This window comes from Mesoplodon mirus, assembly GCF_964341445.2.
Source record: "Mesoplodon mirus genome assembly, chromosome: 3".
NCBI lineage: Eukaryota > Metazoa > Chordata > Mammalia > Artiodactyla > Ziphiidae > Mesoplodon > Mesoplodon mirus.
In genome coordinates this window covers 71,466,041-71,481,648 of record NC_138978.1, presented here as the reverse complement: position 1 = coordinate 71,481,648, position 15,608 = coordinate 71,466,041, and the positions used below count along the sequence as shown (strand labels likewise).

Genomic DNA, 15,608 nt, shown 5'->3' with positions numbered 1-15,608 from the left:
AGCTTTTTTTTGGCCGCGCTGGGCAGCTTCCAGGATCTCAGTTCACCAACCAGCCCAGGCCATCACAGCGAAAGCCCAGGATCCTAACCACTAAGCCACCAGGGAACTCCTGGAAGCAATTTTAATCATTCTTTCCTTGGAAGACTTCACTTAAGAAGTCTCTTCAAAGTTCTTTTTTCTTTAAAGTAGGAAACAAAGATAATGGTATATATTAACAACATATGTATTGACTATTTACATCAAAATGTAGCCTGCAACTGAAATTGGGTCAAGAAATAGAATCACTTAAAATACTTTAAATGTAAGTCATGAGCTACATGCCTGTTTCTGAGGTAGTGTCTCTCTCTCCCATTTTTATATTATTATTTTTTTCCTCCCTCTAACACTTTAACTGGGATTCTTTCACTTAGAATGTAATTTTAAAATAATGTTACAATCCTATCTATGGTAAGTACTTGAATTTATGTCAATAAGTTCACTTGAAGAGTTAAACTGAAAGAAAAAAACAATAAATATGATAGTACTCTTTTTCTCTTGGCTATTTTCTAAAAAGTATGTAACCATATTAATATATTTAAGCCAATGATTCCAAGAATAGAAAAGAAAAAAATCACACATTTCATAAAAACTATATAAAATAACCACCTTACCCATATCATTAGCAAGGGAATTAGGATCAGACGCCCCTAGAGTAGCTTCAAACTCCTCCTGGAGACGATATGCTCTTTGCAACAGAGCTTCAAGTTTATGGATAAATTCAGTACTAATAATATCCTATAAGGAGAGAAAAAGTACACACAGCAAATATTAGATTCTAATGTTAAAATTCTAAGAACTTTCCACTTTTAAATGAAAGGCAGAAAAGTGAGGGATATAAAAAAATACTGTTGGGGTGGTGAGAATACTGTGATAGAAGTCAGGAGGCCTGAGTTCTAGCTGTGCCTCAGATAAAATCATTTCCATTTCGTAATCTGTAAAATTAAGGAGTTGGACTAGATCTCAAAGTAAAGTTCTCAAAATAAGGTCCCTGAACCAACATCATCAGTATTACCTGGGAACTTGTTAGAATTGCAAATTAGAAATGAATTATAAACCCTAAAGGTGGGACCCCCGAATCTGTTTTTCAGCAAGCCTTTCAGAGGCTTCTGATGCATGCTCAAATTTGAGAATCACTAACCTAGATGAGTCTAGCTCTAACTCTGTGTGATTTTTATGTATATAATGGCACTTAATTAAACCCAAAGCACAAAACAGACTTTTAAAAATTCCTTTAGACATCATATCTGCTTAATTTTTTATTTTCTTGAACACTCAGGAAACAATGATGAATTGCAAATTTGGGGTTTAACAACTAACCGAACAGGAAACGCCCAGTAAGAAATATCCCCACACAATCCCAAGGAAGAAAAAAAAAAGTTCTATTAAATGCCACAGAAATCAAGTACACTGAATCAACATTAAAAATAGTTCAACTCTTCCAGTATTATGAAGACCACTCCCAAATAAATCATCCTTACATCTACACTTTCTTCTGCAATGGCATCTCCCGCACCCAATTTAATGGAACTACAGGCTTCGTCTTCAGCCTGTCTATTTCGAAAGGTTAGAGCTTGTTCCCATCGACGCAATGCCTCTTCAAACAATTCCATACCTAAAAATTGAGAACAGAACAATTTTATTTTATTTTTTTTCTGTCCGTGCCACATGGCTTGCAGGATCTTAGTTCCCCAACCAGGGACTGAACCCAGGCCCCTGCAGTGAAAGTACTGAGTCCTAACCACTGGACTGCCTGCGATTTCCCGAGAACAGAGCAATTTTATTAATTTTTAAAAGTTTTAAAATTTATTTGGTTGCATTGGGTCTTCGCTGCTGCACACGGGCTTTCTCTAGTTGCATCAAGTGGGGACTACTCTTTGTTGCGGTGCGCAGGCTTCTCATTGCAGTGGTTTCTCTTGCTGCAGAGCTCGGGCTTTAGGCGCGCTGGCTTCAGTAGTTGTGGCTTGTGGGCCCTAGAGCGCAGGCTCAGTAGTTGTGGTGCATGGGTTTAGTTGCTCCGCAGCATGTGGGATCTTCCCAGACCAGGGATCGAACCCACGTCCCCTGTATTGGCAGGCAGATTCTTAACCACTGCGCCACCAGGGAAGTCCCAAGAACAGAACAATTTTAAATAAGTGAAATCAATACCAAAATCATTTTCAGTCTAAAGTGTTTTTCATACAGTTAGCACCAATGGCACAGTGTGACTGTAATTTTGGCACTAAAGAATAAAATTTATGCTCACATCATTTCTTAGCAGAATTTTAACATCCCAATACATTCCAGGTCTACAGATGTAGTCAACCAACAATAAGAGAGAAATGACTGATATGTTTTCCCTTTTTAAAATATGTAACTCGGGCTTCCCTGGTGGCGCAGTGGTTGAGAGTCCGCCTGCCGATGCAGGGGACACGGGTTCGTGCCCCGGTCCGGGAAGATCCCACATGCCGCGGAGTGGCTGGGTCCGTGAGCCATGGCCGCTGAGCCTGCGCGTCCGGAGCCTGTGCTCCGCAACGGGAGAGGCCACAACAGTGAGAGGCCCGTGTACTGCAAAAAAAAAATAAAATAAAATAAAATAAAATAAAATAAAATATGTAACTCAAAGGTATACGGTGCTTGGAATTTTTCTAAAAAATATATCATGAATTCATCAGAAGTCCTAACAATAATGGCTAATTTTTATAGTCACATAACTATCTTTCAAAATATCCCAATAAATGAAAAAGAAAACTGATGGGCAAACAGAAGAAACTAGTTGATAAGAAACTATCAGGGGCTTCCCTGGTGGCGCAGTGGTTGAGAGTCTGCCTGCCGATGCAGGGGACACGGGTTCGTGCCCTGGTCCAGGAAGATCCCCCATGCCACAGAGCGGCTAGGCCCGTGAGCCATGGCCACTGAGCCTGCGCGTCTGGAGCCTGTGCTCTGCAACGGCAGAGGCCACAACAGTGAGAGGCCCGCGTACAGCAAAAAAAAAAAAAAGAAACTATCAGGTTTACAAAAGGTTCTCAGAAGGAGAGAGTAAAGCTAAGAAGAAAGATAACAGCACAGAGGTCCAGAATAAAGTCTTTTCTATCTTTTTTTCCACCAAAAGGTGTCTTAGACCACCCTGACACCAACTTGCTGATTTGGATGGATAAAGTGCTGGGCCAGAGTTAAAAATATACAAGAAGAACCAATAAAGGGTTACAATCTGAGTAGGAATTTCATATCCCTCCTTATAGAAAGCTTTTGTGGGAAAATAGGTGAATATGTACCTCTTTTTCTCAAATTTAAAAAAAAGGCTTACCAAAATAATTATGCACTTCAAACAAACCCAAAATATTTCAAAACCTCAATTTTTCTAGACACATAAAAGTAAAAGATCTTTAAAAGCTGCTTAAGAATCTGACCAAGTCATTCTGAAGATGTTTTTAAGATATGGTAGCTAGAGAATACCTGTCCTCTAAAATCATTTCTTCAGTTATATGGAGAACCTACAACTCTAAACAAACAAGATGTTCTTTAAATGAAATGTAGCCTTAAATTGTTTAATTTTCTGTAGCAAAGAATCATTGTCTGGATCTTCCTTCTAAAAAATTTATTCACTTAAAAGACTTCCTTTTTCCAAGCTATACAATTCTAATTCCTTCATCCTCCTCTCACTCCATCCACTCTCTATCCTTCTGATTATTTTGGCTAAATATAAGGAAGAATTATCTAACAGCAAAGTTGTCCAAAGATAAAAGTTACCTCTCAGGAAGTACTGTGTCTCACTTGACTGCAGAACGTGGCCCAAACTGTCACATATCAGCAGTTTTGTAACAGGAATTCAAACATGTTACCAATATTTTTTTATGTCATCAACACTGTGAAGGGAACTGAAACTATAGGTGGGAATTGAAACAATATCTCCTACCGATCCTAATTCTATGACACTGAGACTCCCTGTAGCTTCCCTAGTTTTACTCTATTTCTCTTCAATTCTAACTCTCAATATTCCTACAGAAGTGTTGAGTGTAGGTTTACTAGGCATAGTTAATCTAGAAACATAGTGAGCTTAATTCTCAGAAGACCTGGAAAAGGTGGCAGAAGAACTACTCCTATATCTTCCCCCCCCCCCGTGCAGGATTACCTACTGTGACATCATGGCGGATGATATAGTCCTTTTTTTTTTTTAACATCTTTATTGGAGTATAATTGCTTTACAGATGATATAGTCTTTAACTATTCTAGAGTGTGGGAATGCACGCAGGCACACACAGTCCTTCTGCCAACTCACTATCCCCTTACTACTCACTGGCCAAGGCCACATCAAGATTTTTTTGGTTTTGTTTGTAGTTAGTATGCATTTCCCTTAAAAGGAATATAGCCTGAAATAGAGTACAGAAGAATAGGGGAAAGGATTTGAAAATGCACTTGAATCTGATTTGGTGTTAAGGTCTCTGGTTCTCTTCCTGGGCTCCAGTGAGACTTTCTAGACATGCTCATGTTTGAGCTGTAAACACAGGCCTCTTTCTATCTAAAATCCTTTCTAGATATAGGAAGAATACAAATGATATCTAGATAAAAGACTATATAAAGTGGATTGTGATAGATTCATTAGATAAAAGTCAACAGATTAGGTTAGGTAAGTGTAATAGATTGAATAATAACCACCCAAAGATATCAGGCCCTAGTCTCTGGAACTTGTAAACGTTACCATATAAGAAAAAAGTATCTTTGCAGATGTGATTGAACTAAGAATCTTAACATGGGGAGATTATCCTAAATTATCTGGTGGGCTCTAGATCCAATCACAACCATCCTTATAAAAGAGAGGCAGAGGGAGATTTGATACACACAGTGAAGAGGAAGGAAGAGATTAGAGTCATGTGGCCACAAGCCTGAAGCCACCAGAAGCTGGAAGAGGCACAGAATGAATTCTCCTCCAAGCCTCCAGAGGGAGCATGGCCCAAATGCCACCTTGATTTCAGCCCAGTGATAATGATTTCAGACTTCAGGCCTCCAGAACTCTGAAAGAATATATTTCTATTGTTTTAAACCACCAAGTTTGTGGTAATTTTAACAGTAGCCTCAGGAGGCTAACACAACATGTTATGTTATGTAGACTAGAGTCAACAGATGAGAACATTTTAGAATTATGGTTGCTTCCCTTAGAACAATTCATCATTCTTCTGTTTCACATTAAATGTGAATACTGTATCTTAAAACTTCATTATGTTATTCCTACCCATCAAGTATAGGTTCTCAGGAGTGGTCACAGGAATATTAACAAGTTTAATATCATCTTCATCTGCTTTGTCCCAGGAATTAGAATTGCCACAAGCACAGCTATGACAAGAATTGACACTCTGGACCTAAAATTAAAATGGACAGAAGTTATTTCAAAATCTCTTTTGTAATAGTATTTAGCTATCTTTTATATTTATAAATTATTTATGTAAATCCAAATCCTGGTATAACAACCCATGGAATTTCTACCTGAAGAATTAAATCTGATTATATTCAGTCAAACTTAAGAGTCATAGGGCCCTAAGTATTCTGAACCCTTGTTTGCTCAAAAATATACAACTAGAACAATATTTTGAACATAAATCAGATATTTCCATCAAAAATCAAGGAGTTATTTTTATACTTTACTGTCATTAAGTATTTACTTATAAATGTTACCCACACCTACTTTGATTTGAGGGAGCTAGCTTATTTTCCTTTTAGAACTTATTACAATGCTGATTCTCTACTATGTAATAACGAAAATCAAAAAGCCTCTGTCATCTTCCCTTCTCTAGCAAGGTCCACTGAGCCAATCATTTCAGTCACCTCTATGCAAATGACTCTCAAATCTTGAACTTCAGTTCTGTCCTCTTTTGAGAAATCTAAGCCCACACTTCCACCTGCCTATTTGGTGACTCCACTTGGCTATTCTGTTGGCATCTCAAAATGACTATATCAAAAAAGAGCTCTGATTCTTCCCACAACAAAAACTCTTCCTCCTCCCAAGTTCACTAACAGTACTTTTATCTCCATAATTCCTCAAACTAGATAACAAGAAGTCTTCTCTAACTTCTCTTCCCACACCTCTCATATCCAGTTACCAAGTTTTGTGGACCCTGTTCCCTCCTTTTCCACTCCTGCTGTCATGACCCTCACTGAGGCGCTCATTAAGAGGCAGAAATCTGGGTTCACAGCCCCGGCAGTGGAATGACTAGGTCAGCTAAGGCACATATAGTAAAGTGATTCTAAAGACTTGTACTTATACTCTTACCATAAAACTCCTTTTCTCTAGTCAAGAACAGCTTCAACTTTCAGTTGAGAAAATTCAACACAGAGGTACCCCAGATTATAGAATGGGCATATACTTCATTATCCAGCTCAGTTTCACAGATGAATTGAGAGTCTGCATGCCTTTGATCTAGATGTTCCTACCACAGAATAGCTTTTAAAAATTTGGTATATTTTTAGGCATTTAAGAATGGGGCAGCTGTATATTCCAACAAAATACAGAAGCAAGGTATGGAACAGATTATGGTATTCTATAAAGTATTTTTTATTTTTTAGACTATTTTTTAAATGAATATACATGATGGTAGAGGCATATTCTCCCTGGAAGTATACACATAAGAAATTGTCAGTGTTCGTCTCTAAGGAGGGGAATTGAGAAGATCAGGAGCACATTTTTCACTGTTTGCTTTTTGCCTCTTCTTTATTTAGTAGGAAGTGCACATCCTACCTAATTTTTAAAATAATTTTTAAACTACATTAGATTTAAACAAATATTAACTTCATTTTTCACCTGTCAATCAATACTATATTAATGCTGTCAAGAAAGAGGTGAAGAACTCCACACTTGGCAGGTTCATCAAGTGATTTTTGTGACCTAGTACCATGTTTGCTGCATCTTCTAGCTTTCTGCAGAACATCTAGCTTTGAAGCAACACTTCCATACCAACATCATCCTCAGAGGACCCCATGGAACCACATCACTTAACTCAAAAAAACCTGGAACCAAGCTGGCTGAATATTTAGCAAAAGGATAATTTTACTTGCCTGAAGAAAATAGGATCAACCAGATTTCTTAAGCCTCTTTCCATACTAAGAGCTATCTATAACTGTATGACATTTAAACCAATAGATAACAATAGGTATATAAATAAAGTTAAAAGAAAAAACTAATAAAAATTTTTTCTTTACTTACAGAGGCCAAACTTTGTGCAGAACCTGAGTATTTACTGAAGAGTCCTCCATTAGCATAATTATAAGACTGAGATCCTTTGTCTTTGGCAGAACTTAAAGATAATGTCAAATTCTGTCTGCTACTGGAACAACTTGAACCTACCAAACAAACATATTAATATTAAAAGTATCAATAACTCCAATGATAAATTTCAGGTAAAATTTCAAAGTTTATATATTCATTCAGAGGACTCATTTTAAAACACATTTCCCTCAATTGTGTAAATTATTAAATGTATACCATTATTAAAATCTACAACTCTATATAATGTTTTTAACACTGCTAAAATCTGCTTCTGAAATGAAGATTAAAACATGCATCAATTACTCAAGGTGGTATTTGAATGGTCTACTGTAATCAGCATAAAAATACTGGCAACTATGAACCTTCAAATTATAAATTTAACAAAATATAAGAACTTCTTTCCTGAATTACCTCTAAACTTTATCCTTATCACATTATATTGTAATCAGTCTTTTATACGTCTGTCTCCCCTAACCATCTACGCATTCATCTAGGGCAGACACTGTGCCTTAGTTTATCTTAATGCAGCAGTTAAAACACTCCTCAATTCAAATCCTTGCACTTATTAGTTATATGAACTTGAGCAAGTCACTCAACTTTTCCATATCTCAATTTTCTTTAGGTATAAAATGGGAACAATAACATAGGATTATAGTCCTAATTCATAGGATTGTTATAAAGGTTAAATTAACACAGTGAATATATAGCATGTAGCACTGCACCCAAGGTCTAATAAAACATCAGTAAGTGAGAGGCATCATTATTGTTGTAATGTTCACTACACGTGGCACAAAATAGTCATTCATTCATTATTTGTTGGGCCAACAAATCACAAAATCATATGATAAATCAAATAATGAATTTAAAATAATTTAAAATTCAAAAATAAATCAGCATGCTCAAGAAATTATTTCTATTGATACAATTTGATAATATGTATCAGATCTCTAACAAAAATTATAGATCCTTTAAAGGCCAGCAATTCTACTTCTAGAACTTTATAAACTTAGGAAATAAACCAGACAAGTATATGCAAAGCAAGAAAAACAACCTAAAGAGAACAGGGAACTAGTTAAATAATTAGAGTACATTTGTACACTAAATACATATTAAAAATGATAGCACAGAGATATATTTATTGACATTTAAAGAAATTCTTATATAATGTTAAATATTTTAAAGGCAGGTTACAAAAGGTATGAATTTTACTTAAAATGCATAAATCATTTACTTGTACATAATATAAAATTTTATGTCTCAATATGATATTTAAGTGCAAATATAAATGGATAGATATATACCAAAGTATTAGCAGTATTTATTTCTGGGTAGCAGAATTTCAAGTGATTTTAATTTTTTCTGTTTGCTTGTCTGTATTTTCTAATCTTTCTAAAATTAATCTGTATTACTTGTGAGTTAAATATTAAGCAAGGAAATTTTAGAAACCAAAACACTGAAATCACTGTACTCCAGTAATGATTTACATAAAAAATTTCCTTTGCAGACTTAATTCAGCTATTTCTACATACCTTTGTCTGATGCTGCTCTTTTAGTGTATTCAAGTATGAGATGCTCTGGTTCCCATGGTAATATTTTTCCTTTCTTCTTTCCACGTCTTCTTTTAAAGTGACGGGCCAGAAAAATTACAGATACAACACTCACTGCAGTTACCACAAATAACTTTTTAGCTACTGGCGAAAATTTGATCTGGAAAAGATGCAATTAGATTGAAAAAAAGTCTTATTTGTTTGTTTAAAATCGACATAAGGACTAAAATTATTCTTAAGCTAATCTAGTTCTAAATACTACCAAGATATTATTTTACTCTTTCAATGACAACTAGCCCAATTTGAATTTTAAAGACAAACCCCAAAAATGTAGTAATTTATTATCCACTGCTCTGCATTTCTCAGATAAATAATAATGCCCCAAAAGTTACCAGGAGCACAAAATAATTCAATCCCATTAATATCTGTTGAACAACTAATGATTAATTCATGCAACTCAATCTTCTATCTGAATCACAGCAAGATTTTTAATTGCAGTAATGATTAAATCAGACTTTTTAAATGAACCAATTTTTTAAAACTATCTGGAAATGTGGGTAAACATAAATTAACTCAATTTATAAATATCATTTAAATAAGCCCTTTTATTCATGAATTAATCAACAAATATTTACTTAGCATCTTACAATATACCAGGACTGTGCTATGAAAATGAAAATTAAAATCTTAGTATAATTCTATTCAATAAGCATATATCAAATGTCTTTCATTTATCAAGAAGCACCAGGTATACAGAAGATACAGATCTTGCTTCCCTCAAGACTGTACTAATAGTAGAGACAAATATACAAATAATGTATTAGAAATAATTACAGTATAGTGTGATAAATACAGTAATATAAGTATGTACTAAGTACTAACATAAGAGCAAGAGATAATTAACTTTGTCTTGAGGGACAAACACTATTAATCACCTAAAATGCAAAAGAACTTTAAAATAAAGCTATAGGCTTGGGGATGCAGAAAGCTAGAAAGACTGTCACTTCCAACCTTCCAAAAACAAAAAAGCCAAATGACAAATTCTCAATTTTTTTGAACCCATCAGAATGCAGAAGTTGGAGGGTAATCAACTGGCCCCAAAACTAAGAAGACACAGGTTCTCACCCGGAGAGATAAGACATGAACACTGACATGCAGGAAGAAGGCATATCAGGATATCAGTAAGAAGAGTTCAGCTAGCATGGTTGGTAAATTGGTGGAGACTGAGAGAGTACTGGTAAAGGACGGTGAATCACCCTTCCCAGGGGAGCATGTGTGGTTCAAATATAAGGGTAATTCACACTTTTTGGACGTTTTTATCTTCATGAATTCCACCAAGTACGCATAGAAAAGACTGCAAGAGTCCTAAGAAAGTCTTCCTAATGGTGAACTGTGGAAGGGAAACAGGAACTTTTGTTGAGGGACATGAACTGCATCAGTACCCTTCTCTTTTGTCCCCCAAAAGGAACAAAAGCCTTAAACTGTGGGATGCAGTTTTAACTTTAGAGGGAAATTTATACCATTAAATGTTTATATTAAGAAAAAAAAGGGGGCTTCCCTGGTGGCGCAGTGGTTGAGAGTCCGCCTGCTGATGCAGCGGACACCGGTTTGTGCCCCGGTCCGGGAAGATCCCACATGTCACAGAGCGGCTGGGCCTGTGAGCCATGGCCGCTGAGCCTGTGCGTCCGGAGCCTGTGCTCTGCAACGGGAGAGGCCACAACAGTGAGAGGCCCGTGTACCGCAAAAAAAAAAAAAAAAGAAAAAAAAAGAAAAATCTGAGCTTTGACCTTAGGAAAAAAAGACCAAATCCAATCTAAAGCAAGCAGAAAATTAGGAAGTAATAAAGACTACACAGAAATCAATGAAATGGAAAACCAACTCAATAAAATCAAGAGTTGTTTGGGTTTTTTAATTTTTAATTTTTTATTGTTTTGCTGCGCTGCGCAGCTTGCAGGATCTTAGTTCCCTGACCAAGGATCAAACCCAGGCCCTGGACAGTGGAAGTTCAGAGTCCCAACCACGGGACCGCCAGGGAATTCCTGGTTTGGTTTTGTTTTGTTTTGTTTAATTTATTTTATTTATTTATTCTTGGCTGTGTTGGGTCTTCGTTGCTGTGCATGGGCTCTCTAGTTGCGGTGAGCAGGGGCTACTCTGCCTTGCGGTGCGCGAACTTCTCATTGCAATGGCTTCTCTTGTTGTGGAGCATGGGCTCTAGGCACACGGGCTTCAGCAGTTGTGGCATGTGGACTCAATAGTTGTGGCTCACGGGCTCTAGAGTGCAGGCTCAGCAGTTGTGGCACAAGGGCTTAGTTGCTCCGCGGCATGTGGGATCTTCCCAGACCAGGGCTTGAACCCATGTCCCCTGCATTGGCAGGCGGATTCTTAACCACTGTGCCAACAGGGAAGCCCTTAGGTTTTTTTTTAAATAAATAAAACTGATAAACCTCTAGTCAGTCTGATCAAAAAGAAAGGGAGAAAGAAAAGATACATATTACCAAAATCAGAAATGAAAGAAGGGCCACCACTACAAACCTCACAGATATGAAAAGGATAAAAAAATAATGATTACTATGAACAACTCTATGTCCATAAATTCAACAACTTAGATAAAACGGGCTAATTCCTTAAAAGAGAGAACCCATCAAATTTACTCAGGAAGGCGCTTCCCTGGTGGCACAGTGGTAGGAATCCGCCTGCCAATGCAGGCGACAAGGGTTCAATCCCTGGTCCGGGAAGATCCCACATGCCGCGGAGCAACTAAGCCCATGCCATAACTACTGAGCCTGTGCTCTAGAGCCCGTAAGCCACAACTACTGAGCCGGTGTGCCACAACTACTGAAGCCCATGCGCCTAGAGCCTGTGCTCTGCAACAAGGGAAGCCACCGCAATGAGAAGCCCGTGCACCGCAACAAAGAGTAGCCCCCAATCGCCACAACTAGAGAAAGCCCGTGCGCAGCAACGAAGACCCAATGCAGCCAAAAATAAATAAATTTGGAAAAAAAAATTTACTCAAGAAGAAATAGATAGCACGAATATTTAAATACCTACTAAAGAAACTGAATATGTAGTTAAAATCTTCTAACAAAGCAAATTATAAGCCAAATTCTACCAGATATTCAAGGAAGAAATATCAAATCCTACAAAGAGGGAACACTTCCCAATTTTTTACAAACCCAGCATTACTATTAACATCAAAACCAAAGACATTACAAAAACAAAAACAAACCTACAGACCAACATTGATAGATGCAGAAATCCTTCATAAAATATTAGCAAATCAAATCCAGCAATATATAAAAGGAATAATATATATGACCAAATGGTGTATATCCTAGGAATTCAAATCTGGTTCAACATTCAAAAACTAATCAATATACTTCAACATAATAACAAACTAAGGAAGAAAAGCCATAATATAATCTCAATATATTAAAAAAGAAGTATTAATATGAACTCATGTTTTGCTTTTTCTTTTTAATATATACAGATAGACAAAATCAGAAATACAGTTGTGTATAAATACACTGATCAGTATGCATTCACACATATCCTAGTTCTGTCTCCTAAGAGGGCCTAGAAATAGCAACATCCCAGTAGCAATGCACACACCTTGCATCCAGATCTTAGTTTCTAATTACCAGAGACTAAAGAGAACTAAATATGGAGACTAAAGAGAGCCAAAGATCCCCGGAAAAGTGGGTAATTCCAGGATTGAGGCAGAGAAAATACAAAATGAACATGGAGAGGAGAAAAAAAAAAGAGGGCATGTCAGGCATGTCAAAAGACACAGGAGCCAACCTGAAAGAGCTTCCAAAGCCAAATATGGAACAATCTGAACAATAAAATAAATAATAGTATTAGATTATAAACCAAAGAACAAAATAAATACCCAAAATGATATAAATCAATAATTGAATAAATTAAAAAAAGGGGAAGAAGGGACAACTCTCCCTTACAGAATAATTTTAAATAATGAGTGTAGAAGGAATGAAGGAAATAGAAAATCACCAATAAACGCTATGGTAATAACTGCTTAAGGCAAGATTCACTACTAAGTGCTAAAATTAGGGGACAGGGACTTCCCTGGTGGCACAGTATCTAAGAATCTGCCTGCCAATGCAGGGACATGGGTTCAATCCCCGGTCCAGGAAGATCCCTGGACATGCCACAGAGCAACTAAGCCCATGCACCAAAACCACTGAGCCTGCATGCAACAAGTACTGAGGTGCGCGTGCCACAACTACTGAAGCCCACGGGCCTAGAGCCCGAGCTCTGAAACGAGAAGTCACTGCAATGAGAAGCCTGTGCACCACAAAGAAGAGTAGCCCCTGCTCGCCGCAACTAGAGAAAACCTGCACACAGCCAACAAAGACCCAACGCAGCCAGAAATAAATAAATAAATAAATAAATAAATAAATAAATAAATAAATAAATAAAATTTATTAAAAAAATAAAATAAAATTAGGGGACAAAGGTTTAAGGAGAAACAATATATTTATTTGCATAGTCTCAAAGCACCTACCTCCAAATTTATTTACAAAGAGAAAAAACAGCGGAAAAACTTAAATCAAGTGATCAAGGTTAACATCACCTGTAAAAGACATATACACATCATCAAGTATCCCAATATAATGCACTGTGGTTTCGTGTCAAAAATGAATAATCTCAATGCAATCCTGAGAAAACATCAGACAAATTCAATTGAAGAACAGTCTATAAAATACCTAATTTGTACTCTTCAAAAAGTGTCAAGCATTAAAGGCAAGGAAAGATTGAAGGAACTGTCACAGATTAAAGAAGACTAAGGAGACTTAACAACTAAAAGCAATGTGGAAAAAGAAATGAAATTTAAGTAATTACATTAAAAAAAAATTGGCTTGGCCAAAAAGTTCGTTCGGTTTCCCCATAAGATTGCTCTAGTAGCACCTATCTCTTTAACTTCATGAGAAACAATTTTGTTAGACTGAATTGTGACAGCTGCCAATCAATGTTATACCACACAGGAAATAGCCGACATACTCAAAATATCCAAATCAAGTGCTGAAAATCATTTGCACCAGCTTGGTTATGTTAATCACTTTGATGTTTGGGTTCCACGTAAGTTAAGCGGAAAAAAACCTTCTCGACTGTATTTCCGCAGGCGAATCGCTACTTAAACATAACAAAAACGTTCCGTTTTTAAAACAAATTGTGATGGGTGATGAAAAGTGGATACTGTACAATAATGTGGAACAGAAGAGATCATGGGGCAAGTGAAATGAAACACCACCAAACACACCAAAGGCTCTTCTTGATCCAAAGAAGGTGATGCTGCGTATATGGTGGGATTGGAAGGGGGTTCTCTATTATGAGCTCCTTCCAGGAAACCAAACGATTAATTCCAACAAGTACTGCTCCCAGTTAGACCAACTGAAAGCAGCACTCAACGAAAAGCATCCAGAATTAGTCAACAGAAAACACAAAATCTTCCATCAGGATAACGCAAGACCGCATGTTTCTTTCATGACCAAGCAAAAGCCGTTACAGCTTGGCGGGAAGTTCTGATTCATCTACCGTATTCTCCAGACATTACACCTTCGGATTTCCATTTATTTTGGTCTTTACAAAATTCTCTAATGAAAAAATTTCACTTCCCTGGAAGACTGTAAAAGGCACCTGGAATGGTTCTTTGCTCAATAAGATAAAAAGTTTTGGCAAGATGGAATCATGAAGTTGCCTGAAAAATGGCAGAAGGTAGTGGAACAAAACGGTGAATATGTTGTTCAATAAAGTTCATGGTGAAAATGAAAAATGTGTCTTTTATTTTTACTCAAAAACCAAAGGAACTTTTTGGCCAACACAATAAATAAAGTCTACAGTTTTTAGTTAAGAATATTATGCCAATGTTAATTTCTTAGTTTTAGTGATTATACTAGAGTTATGATAGATGTATACATTAAGGAAAATTGGGTGAAGAGTATATGGAAATTCTCTGTACAATCTTTACAACTTTGATAAGTAAAATTCTTTCCAAAAAAAAAGAGATAAAGCTCTGACAGACCTTGTTAAGAGGATGAAAAAACATGCTACAGACTGGGAGAAAATACTGTTATTTGTAAGACACCTATCTGACAAAGGACTTGTTTACAGAATTCATGAAGAACTCTTGAAATTCAACAGTAAGAAAACAATCCAATTAGAAAACAGGCGAAGGACATGAAGAGACATTTCATTTCACAGAAGATGATACATGGATGGCATAGACACACACACACACACACACATACACACACAAAAAGATGTTCAACGTCATCAATCAATAGAGAAATGTTAATTAAATCTACTGTGACATATGACACACCTATTAGAACAGCTAAAAAAAATTTTTTTAGTGACAATATCAAATGCTGGTGAGGATATGAAGACTACTTCTCATATATAGTTGTTGGAAATTTAAAATGGGACAACCATTCTGGAAAATAATTTGGCAATTTCTTTAAAAACTAAACATCCACTTACCATATGACCCAGTAATCACATTCCTGAGCATATATCCCAGAAAAATAAAAACCTGTGCCCACACCAAACCTGTACACAAATGTTCATAGCAGCTTTATTTATAATAATCAAAACTGGAAACAGCCAAAATGTCCCTCAATAAATGAATGTTAACAAACTGGTAAATCCATATACAGACTACGGAATACCACAATAAAAAGGAACAAATAATTGAACCTCTCTGTACTATTTTTTCAACCTCCTGTGAATCTATAAGTACTTAAAGTTTTTAGAAAATAAAGCTGTATCAA

The 15,608-nt window shown here is 36.4% G+C and overlaps 1 protein-coding gene across 6 annotated transcripts in view; it reads right to left on the bottom strand.

The window, feature by feature from the left end:
• The window catches only part of MIGA1 (mitoguardin 1), a 95,249-nt gene that overhangs the window by 52,835 nt on the left and 26,806 nt on the right, over window positions 1-15,608 (bottom strand). For all 6 annotated transcript variants that reach the window (XM_082615676.1, XM_082615674.1, XM_082615675.1 and 3 more), the window contains exons 3-7: window positions 8,803-8,980; window positions 7,211-7,347; window positions 5,246-5,372; window positions 1,518-1,651; window positions 651-774 (exon numbers count right to left, since the gene is read on the bottom strand). In XM_082615676.1, the coding sequence (XP_082471802.1) occupies window positions 651-774; window positions 1,518-1,651; window positions 5,246-5,372; window positions 7,211-7,347; window positions 8,803-8,980 (700 nt within the window). The remainder of the gene's footprint in view (window positions 1-650; window positions 775-1,517; window positions 1,652-5,245; window positions 5,373-7,210; window positions 7,348-8,802; window positions 8,981-15,608) is intronic.